Source organism: Pterocles gutturalis, unplaced genomic scaffold (assembly GCF_000699245.1).
Source record: "Pterocles gutturalis isolate BGI_N339 unplaced genomic scaffold, ASM69924v1 Scaffold50764, whole genome shotgun sequence".
NCBI lineage: Eukaryota > Metazoa > Chordata > Aves > Pterocliformes > Pteroclidae > Pterocles > Pterocles gutturalis.
In genome coordinates, this window is record NW_010137656.1 from 1525 (window position 1) to 11553 (window position 10029).

Below are 10029 nucleotides of genomic sequence, written 5' to 3' on the forward strand. Positions count from 1 at the left end.
CTCATATTGGCTTAAAAGCCTCACATAATTTCTAAAACTGGCAGCCTTCTCAAGAGAGGCTCAAAATGCTTCTGTTCTTGCTTTTCTAGTTCAATTTCATCCAGATAGTTTTATTAATCCATTTTAGAACAATAGTCAGAACACCATTATGCTATAAAATAAAAACTCATCCTCCAATATATCCTATGCTTGATCTCTTTTCCTTAGCACGCTCATAAAACAGAGTGCAGTGGCCGAACACTTAATGACATGTATATTAACTTGAATTAATGAACAGTCCTTCTTATGCCTTTTCAAGCTTCATTTAAAAGTTGAGGAGAAATGAGAATCTCATTTTATGAGCTTAACTTTTACTTAGTTCATCTTGGAGGGAGCTAGTGAGCGCTTGGAAGAAATACAAGTCATAAACCCAGCTTTCTCCTTCCTGTTTAAGATTAAACTCTTTCAGCTTTTGTTTGGCTGGACTTTGAGCCAATAAATGAAAAAAACAGAAGAGGAAGTACAGAAAAAGGGAGGTAGGGAAGAAGTGAGGGTGCTTAGTAGCTTGAGACTGCAGAATACAGGAAGCACACGTATGTCAGGAGAACAACTTTGAAAGGAACTGGTGGTGAGTCAGGAGGGAGTCACTCCAGTGTGTCTCTTCCCCATGTTGCAAGAGTGGTAGCTGTGAGCTTGTGCGTTTTCCAGTTAAACTTAAAAGTGGTCTCTGATAGTCACGCTAGATTGCTACGATTGCACATTTGTTCCATTTGTTAAGTCTTAAAATACTAGTTGTGCCTTACTGAATATCTCCAGCTGAGATCTACTGTGTCTATCTGCAATACTAGCTGGGTACGTGCAGCTATAATATACGATATTATACCTTGAGATGCCTCTTTCTAATGTATTGTTGTGAATACTGAAGACTGCTTTTCTCCCCATCACCTTCTTCTTCTGTCCACTAGATTAAACAACAATGGCATTTGTGAAGAGCGGATGGCTGCTCCGGCAAAGTGAGTCATGGGCCTTTTACCTCCTTTTCTCCCCACTGTGTCTACTTCTTAAAAAAACATCAGAGCAACTTAGTAATTCCCAGGTCTTTCTTAAAGCAAGTCTCTAGGTCTGTGGGTTGTTTTTTGATTTTTTTTCCCCCACCTTTAGGACACTTCACAAAATGACCAGTCATGACAGCATTTCCATGTGACCTTTTGGGTATACCAGTGGGAAACAGGATATACCATATGTGAGGTGTCTGACTGGCATTCAGCTTCAGGTGCTGCTCTGTCATTAGTGCTGTATAAGTGGAGATTTGGAAACTTTACCTGACACCTTAACTTAATGTCTTCAATTAGTTATGCCCTCTGCTTGTTCTTTCAAGTTAGAACTAAAGTGCCACATTATGCACTTAAAATAAACTCAGTTGTGACTTTGAATGCTAGATAAAATATGGACCTCAATTCTGTAAAGTTCTGAAGCGGGGATGTTGTAGTACAGGATTTTACTCGGCACCTCAGAAAGTCTTGGGCAACAGTGAAGGATCTCTTGGATAATTTTTTATTAACTCTGGGACACAAATACTTCCCAATATGTGCCCTCAAAAGCGACTGTCTGATTTTTAAGGTACTATTTTACGGCGCTGGAAGAAGAACTGGTTTGACCTGTGGTCTGATGGCCGCTTAATATTCTACGATGATCAAAATCGCCATGATATAGAAGATAAAATCCACATGCGAATCCACTGCATCAACCTCAGAGTGGGGAATGAATGTCGAGGTAATAATGAAACCTTCAGGATTTGTGTATTCAGAGATTCTTTACTGCTTTAGTGCCTGGCTAGCATACCATTTACAACACTACTGCAGAAGTAAACATGTCCAAGAAGTGTGCAGCGTTACTATTGTTAAAAAAAACCCCATCCCCCTCACCACTTTATAGTGCTGCCTGGTGTGAGAGGCAGGACTAGAAATGGGAAACCTCAGCAGATTTTTTTCAAGTATTACTAGGTTCACTTCTAGCATTTGTTAGTACTCAACTTGATGCTGACACAAGTGAAAGACACAAGTGTTGGAGAGTACTTATTGCTAAGTATGGATTGGTTCTGCTGTAAGACACTTCAATTTCTTAGGAATGATGTTCAGAGCTACTTTATTTCAGGACACTCTAAAGTGTGAGAACAAGTTATTTCCTTCTGTAATTAGTTCTGAGGCCATGGAAAGCAGCTACTACTGGCCCTAGTTTATTTTGTCCAGACTTTTGCATAAACTGTCTCCTTTTTTGTAAATGCGATCATGAAATTCTGGTTATAGATATTTCATAACTTGTCTCTTTTTTCTGACTCAGATTTCCAGCCTCCAGAGGGGAAGCAGAGAGACTGTTTACTGCAGATTGTTTGCCGTGATGGGAAGACAGTCAACCTCTGTGCAGAGAGTGCAGATGACTGCCTGTAAGTCTGCCAGAGAATATTGTTTTTGCTGCCTCTTCCTCTTTTATCTCTCTTTTTTCTCTCTCACAAATTATTTTCCTTCTGTTGGACTTTCAGAGACATGTTTTAAGAAAGTTTTCAAGGAAGTAAAAGCAGGCTTTCAGTGAGAAAAAAAAATAATCCTCCTGTAAAAAGTTGGGTAGCTCATGCAAACTGACTGCAAGTTAAGCCACTGAAAACACTGCAGGGTGCAGAGCAGTAAAATAATCTTATCGATATGGTTAACGCGAGACTTGCTGAACAGATTTTCTTTTTTTCTACTTTTCGTATTCTTCAAGTAGTACATGACCCTGCATAGCCCAAGGACATCCCAATCAGTAGTGAAAGGAATAATATAATACTCCATTACTGTGAACTCTCAACTGAGCTTGGCTGTGTATAGTTAGATAACTTCTATCATCAGTGTTTGCCAAGTACGTGTGGTGCATCGAGGGGGCTCCCAGCCATATGGCATGGCAGTATCTGTGTGAAGTATATGTACCTTCTGTTCAAAATGTAATAGCATCCACACCCACACTCTCTAGTCAGCCCAGAGGCAACAGTTCATGCAGGAGATACAACTTCCCCAGTGCATCCCTTCCTACTTCCTTATCCTCAGCGCGTCTGCATGTTACCTGGCTGCTGTGCTTGCAGTGAGGACCTTCAAAACTGCATCTGTTCCATCTTGTGTTCCTCCTCATTCCTTTTCAGCTCTGCAAAGAAAGGAAAATTATTTCTCAATCTTGGTCTAACACCTTTGTGCATTCGTTTTAGTGTATCATTAGGCTTTGACATACGCTCCTGCAGTACCTCTAGTTGCTAACCTTGTTTTTTTCATAGCCCTAAAAAGTGATGTTAATTTTTATCAGTGTTCCACTAAACAGTTGGATTTTTTTTTGCAGGGCATGGAAAATTGCTCTCCAGGATGCCAGAACAAACACAGTAAGTGTACTACCTAGACTTCACACTGATAGAGAAGCAGCACATCACTGTTATGTGTAGCCCAGCAGTTTACTTCTGAAATCATGTTCTATCCTTCTCTGCTAGAGAAAAACAGGGTCATGAGCATGATGGTAAGGCTTGTGGGTGGGGAGAAGAATGATCCTCTGGATCACAAGCACATGTCATCCTTGCAGCCAAGTCCAGGCAAATAAATGCTGGGTGGAAGTGAATGATTCCAGGGAATGATTTCTCTGGGGGGGAGGTGAATGTTTGGGAAGCTGGTCCGTAACGGAAGTGGGTACTGGGCAAAAAGTAAATCTTCTGCAACCAGTAAAAATGTACATTTCACGCTTAGTGTTTGTTGCCTGTTAGGTACAGTGCTAGAGAAAGCTTACTGCAAAGAAGCTGTTCGTTGATGTAGATCCATTACACTGTGGGATGCTTCTTGGTGGAGACTAGGGGAGGAGCAAGAGGTGCTTGGAGGGGCATGCAGGCATGCCAAGAAGGAGGATATTACCACTGCACCTGCATGTTAGCTGTGGAGAGTCAAGAGGTCAGGAATCATAAAAGGCTTTCTGTGAGTCCTGGAGTTCTCTAGAGAACTGTATCTTTGGGAACCTCATCCATCACCTTGTGGGCATTGTTAATTTGTTTTGCCTCCAGACTGCCTTCCAGAGTACTCACTAGCTTTCCTCAGATGGCTAAACGGGACCAATGTGAGGTGTTTCTGTTTCATGGGGAAATGCTGGGTTTTGTAGAAGCTTATCTCAGTTTTTGATGGGTCACACTAACATTGCCACCATACTAAGGCATCTGTCACATGATATCAGTTAGATCTGTAGATATCCAAAGCAAACACTTGTCATAGCACAACTACCCTATGCACAATTGCCTCTGGCTGCAGCTATGCTATGCTGCTTCATGGTGTTAAATAAAAAGCGAAGGAATTATCCTCATGCAGAGGAGACAACACTCATGGTCTGCCTGCTCTAGCTGTAGAGCTTTATCTTGCTAATGCGTGAGATGGTGACTCCTGGCTCCAGGAGTTAGGAGCTGCTGCTTTTCATGTCTCTCACACTCAGCTGCCAGCCCTGCCAGATGGCATACAGAGCGTGCCAGTGCGTCACCTTTGTCAGCCAAGGCAGACCCCTGCGACTGAAAATAGGGCAGGTAGCTCTCTGTACAAGCAGTATCATAAATTAGCACTTTCCAAAGCTATTAAAGGTCTCCAACAAGGACTTGAACTAACTGGGTAACTGGGTTTGAGTCCATCTGTAGGTGTCTGACACAGCTTTCAAAAATACTGAGCATCCAGCAGTGCCTCATAACTTTACTGGAATAGCAGGGTGATCACCCTAGCTGAGAACTATGTCATTTACAGACGTTTGCATGCTTGTGTCATATGCCTGTACAGAGTTCCCTGTAGCAGAACAGAATACATTTATTGCTAAGATGTGAGCATTTGCTGAACTTTTTCTCAGGTGGTGGAAATACCTGTGTTTTCATACAGTGCTTTCAACAGTCTGTTTTGAGCAATCCTTAGAATCTCCACCACAAGTTTGACCTGGGATGTGGCAATAGTATGCCCTCCAAAGTCTTTCTACAGTCCAGGTACAAGAGACAATAGGAACATTCTCTATTGAGCTATTAAAGCATTCACTTGTACATTAAAAAAAGGGAGATGCTTTTTTTCTTGAGATAGGGCACTAAGAGCATCACTGTAGATTTTGATATTAGGGGCAAGAATACAAGGCTACTGTAACAAATCTTGATTTGAGAGCTCCTTGTAGATAGACTCAAGTAAGTTATCACCTTTTCACCTTTGCCCCATGGCTGCTTTCAAAAAGGACCAGAATTATAGGTGGAATTTGCAAAGTAATTCCCTAAAAACAACCAAGCCTCTCAAATAGCTACATTTATACCTCTCTTATTGCATTTTTTTAAGTCTCCTCACAGACAGAAAGTGAGAGGTGGATAAAAATTGTGACAGTGTTCTGCTAAAATGCTCAGGTGCTGCTTTTAGCTGCTGCATTTGTTTCCTCTATCTGCTCTTGAAGAACTTGGTGATACCACACTTGGTGCCAGGAAGCAGCTGGCTTAGTGGTGAAGACTTTTTTAATCTGAAAATGGAGGCTGAACAAGAGGGTAATTTCTAAAACTGCAGCTATGAAATGAGGGAAGGAGTTGGTGTGCTTGCATGTACATGTATGTGCATGCATATACACTGAGGTAAGAAATTTTAATGGCTCCTTCCTGTGGTTGATCAGGCATTTGCATCCTCCCAGGTCTGCTCTCCAAGTACCTTCTTTTTGCAGCACTTTATAAGGTACTGACTGCGTCCTTAACATACAGCATGTGTACAGGTTACTCTTTCTTTGGGGTCATGAAGTTTAATCCTTGGACTACTCTGATGGCTGTCTGTAGGAAAAGGTGATAACTGCTACCTTTCCATGGTGTTTAGGGCTACATGGGATCTGATGTGATGTATGATGAAACAGCCATTTCCTCAGCCCCTCCTCCCTACACAGCTTACGCCACACCATCACCTGAGGTAAGAGTTGCAGTCGGGAAGCATTAAAATAAGTGAGGTAGCACAAGCGGCCATCCCTCACATACTCAAATTGTACTCCCAAAGTGCTGTGTTTCACAGTTAGATCCAGCTTTAAGGTTTGTACAAAAGGAGAGTGAGAGTAGGGCACTAACAATCTATTGTCACCCCTATTTGAGATGGATTTCCTTTGAAAGGGACAAGGCAGATCCGGTGTGGAGGTATATAAAGGGATGGCTGCTCAGTGAACTTGGAAAATAAAGCTTCTTAGAGACAGGGCAGAAGTTATTTGGCTAATCTTGAAAAATATCAGCTGCAAGGCTTTTACCATAAGGAGGTGACTACACTTTCACATTGTGTAAGCACGGGAAGGATATAAAATCAGGAGTTTTAAAAATAGGATTTAATAACTGGAGCTGTCACTTTTAACACATAAGGATTTTGTTGTATCCAAGATGTCATAGCAACACAGTAACTCTAGCTCCTGGATGCACAGTTCTTTTGCAATGGAGAAGCAGCAGCACTAGGGCTGAACCAGTATACATGGGGGATTTCTGGATGTTCTATCTCTTGTGCAGTGATACACAAAGGGGTAGTTTGCAGGAGTATTACTCTTTGCACTCTAGGTGCTCTGCTCCAGCCCCTCGCTGTCAGAAACAGTTGAGAACTAGATGTGGTACTGGGAGCTGTATCAGGGCTAGCGGTGGGCCTCCTCTTTTGGAGAACAAACTTGCTTCCAGAACATATGGCTACAGCATGTCCTGGATCTGACAGTTACTTGTAGTGTGCTAGAGGAAAGTTGGTTGAAGCTTCTTGGGATCAGCTGCCGCCTACCTGGCACTTGTGAGCTCTCCAGAGAGCTACTGTTGGCATACGGGCAGAGAGGAGAAGCTAGGAAGGCTGCTGTGGCTCTGCCTGATGACCCCGGCCCTGCCTTTGCCATTCACCAGCCAGGAAGGGTGGAGAGTGAATGCTGCTTAGGAGCACTTATTTTTTCAAGCAGCTGTTCTGAATCCTTTCCAGGGATCAGACAAACTGTATCAGTATAAACTGGATATTTTACTGAAACTTTGACTACATTTGAAATGAGGGAGAATTGAGCAAAGTGCATAATCAGATACATAGCAGAGAATATTTTTGTAATGGACATTTTTAATTTCCCCAGGTTTATGGCTATGGCTATGATCAGTACAATGGCGCGTATCCCCCTGCTGGTCCTCAAGTCTTCTATGCCTCCAATGGACAAGCTTATGCTGTTCCCTACCAGTATCCATACCAAGGTAATCAGTACCAACCATACCCTTCACCTTCCTGTAGAAGCTATTTGAGTCAGTCTTTCTGGCTTTAATTCTATTAATCACCATCCTTCACCACCCACCACTCCTGCACAACAGAGCGATAGAACAAAACCTGACTTGTAACTGGAACCAAGTCCCCTTACCCTTTCCCAACAAAGTGAGTGCAGTGAAATTTGTATTAAATTATTTGACCTTCCCAATGTGATCCGAACATATTCAATTACTTCATGAACTCTTGCTGAAGCACACAGAACACTCTAACTCCAGTAAGCAGCATGTTTTGTAAGGAAAGATAGAAGAGCCAGAACAAGATTGATTCAGTACTCCCCATTGAGCATTGATGGAGCTTTTGATTCATCTGTTGCTCTTACACCTAGCTTGATTAGTTCAACACTGATGTTCAGCTATGACCTCAGAATTAAATGCAAGTTTCAAAGGTAAATCCACTCCCAGAGCACGGTTGTAACTGGTTCCTTCCCTGCCTGCTGGAATTGCTGTACATTCAGCCTTGTGAAGTCTTCTATTGCTCTCTTCAGGTTTGTGGCTTTCAATCCCAATAAAAGAGGCAAGAGAGGAAAATTGTAGGCTGTCCTTTTAAACTTAGTCACCTTAATTTAGGATTAGCTTTGCATAGAGCAAAGCTAATCCTACAGAACTGGGTCTTTACACTAGTATGGATAATATAAATCAGAAGCTTTAACTTACTGATTGTTTATGATCTGGCTCTGCAAACAAGAATGTCTATTCACAATTTTTTCAGTTTTGAGGGAAATTTTTTTTTCCATTTGACATTTGGCAGGTTATTTCATTTGCCTTTTCCATTTTTTGTTAACAAGGGAGGTGGACCAGCCTAAAGCTTTTATAGCTTTCCTCATCTAAGTTAGTGAAGTCCTAAGATGCAGATCATATGTATGCAAACACAGAGGAAGGTGGGTTCTGTTGGCTCGCAGCAGCTGAAAAGCAGCAGCTTGTTCAAAGTCCCAAGAACCATTTTAAAAAACTACCATCAGGTCTTGGACTCAAGCCTCAGAAACCTGTGTGATAAAAATACAGCATTAAACAGTAACTCTCCGAAACAGTTTGCAAGTCCAGTATGTTAAGATCCTAGTTACAGGTTGGGCATAGTAACCAAGCCTCAATGTTTTCCTTCACTAGGGTTACTGCAACCAAATCTTAGGGGTCCAGTTCACCCCTAGCGACTAACTTAACCCCTATACGTTCAGCTTCATTGCTTATTCTCTGAATTGACACAATCCTTCTCATGAGGTTCGCAGTCCTGCATCATTGAGAGTCAGTGAGAGCCTTTTCCACTTGTATTACTTGGATTACGTCAGTATCTTTTTTAAAAAAAAAACATTGTAGTATCTTCAAGAATATTTAAACTTCCTGAAATGTCTGGAAAGGAAGGCAGTACTATTATGTTTGCTTTGCAGGGAGGAGCTAAGTCACAAAACATGACAAGTGGAGCTTGTACAAGTCTGTTGCAGAGCAAGGGTCAATTGGTGGTTTCTTGAGGCTTAGGTTAATTCCTTACTACTGGGCCAGTCTTCATCGGAAAAGAAATGTAGCAGCTGCCACCAGGTAACAGATCAGTCCAGGATCTGAACACTGAAGTCAAGTAGTAGGCAGTAATTGTGGAGTAAATAACTGATACACAGTTTCTGACAAACCACTGTCTCAAGAGCTGCCAAAGATTTTTTTTGGGGGAGGGAACCACACTATTTGCCTCAACTTCAAGGTTGAATCAATTTTTAGACCCGTTTCTTGCATTTAATCCACTGTTTGACAGAATGATACAAGTAATTAATAGGTTCTTTGCTAATTAAATACAGAACAGTGTTCAGTTCTACATTTGCGATGAGCTTTTCTCCCAGATATTAAACTCTTACAAGGCTAGAAATGTTGCTAAGCCTCTGTATTTACTTAATAAATGTGGAGGCTGAACCCAAGGCAGAGATGTATTCTGTCTTTGTAGCTGAGATCATCTTAGTGTTCAGTGGAAGGAAGAGGGTGAAAAGAGGGGTCTATTCTGAAATCACAACACATGGTATTAAGATACACATCTATTTTGCCACCCTCCTAACAATCTCTTATTACCTAGGACCTTATGGCCAGCCCCCTGCAAACCATGTCATCATTCGAGAGCGTTACCGTGACAGCGATGGAGATCTCGCCCTGGGCATGCTTGCTGGAGCAGCAACTGGAATGGCTCTGGGATCATTATTTTGGGTCTTCTAGATTACCCGTTCCTATCTTTGTAGTTCCAAAAACCTTTATTGTGTGCAATAATATATTGGCAATGTTGTTTACTGTTAAATTTTAAGAAATGCAATAGTTATTTTTCAGTAGTGACATCTTAATAACTGATTCTTAACTGTCTTAAGGAGAGTTTAAAGGCACCATTTAGTTAAGTGGTTGGAGATAGCATGTGCTGCTCTTGAATTCTGTTCTAATGTTTGGAGTTATAAGGTTTGTACTGATAAGGATCAATATGAGCACCAATATAACATGGTAGCAGTTGCTAGCTTTATGAACAGACTGTTATTGTAACAGACTGTTACTGTAAACACCATAAAAAAATGTTTTTTTCTGGGGGTCTAAAATCTGGTCCAAATAGGAGGTTTACAGGAGCCCTGCATTAGTGTATATATGTATACTACTGGCTTCTAAACATTCCCTGGACAAACTAATAGCTCAGTAGAAGCTCTTTGGCATTAGGTAGTCTCCTATGCTTGGGGGTTTTTTTGTTTTCAAACTTGCCTGCAGATGGTAATGTATTTTCCTAGATGGAGTCCTATACC

General features: G+C 41.5%; 1 protein-coding gene across 3 annotated transcripts; it reads left to right on the forward strand.

Annotated features, from left to right (window-relative positions):
* The first annotated feature begins 942 nt into the window (after positions 1-942).
* PLEKHB2 (pleckstrin homology domain containing, family B (evectins) member 2) lies at positions 943-9747 on the forward strand. Of its 3 annotated transcripts, XM_010082660.1 has the most exons (8): positions 956-992; positions 1600-1752; positions 2320-2422; positions 3343-3382; positions 5844-5933; positions 6779-6799; positions 7096-7210; positions 9330-9747. In XM_010082660.1, the coding sequence occupies exons 1-8, from the start codon at positions 956-958 to the stop codon at positions 9464-9466; spliced, it is 696 nt and encodes a 231-aa protein (XP_010080962.1). In that variant the 3' UTR covers positions 9467-9747. The 3 variants fall into 3 exon arrangements, with proteins under 3 accessions (XP_010080964.1, XP_010080962.1, XP_010080963.1); XM_010082662.1 differs by lacking the exon at positions 6779-6799 and having other exon boundaries at positions 943-992; positions 9330-9549; XM_010082661.1 differs by lacking the exon at positions 6779-6799 and having other exon boundaries at positions 5844-5945.
* The last annotated feature ends 282 nt before the right edge of the window (positions 9748-10029 follow it).

Excerpts from the sequence above, each read along its gene's own strand:
- PLEKHB2 (XM_010082660.1), top strand. The coding sequence starts at position 956 with ATGGCATTTGTGAAGAGCGGATGGCTGCTCCGGCAAA. Across the intron at positions 993-1,599 it reads CGGATGGCTGCTCCGGCAAA|GTACTATTTTACGGCGCTGG; the intron begins GTGAGTCATGGG and ends CTGATTTTTAAG. Across the intron at positions 7,211-9,329 it reads CTACCAGTATCCATACCAAG|GACCTTATGGCCAGCCCCCT; the intron begins GTAATCAGTACC and ends CTTATTACCTAG.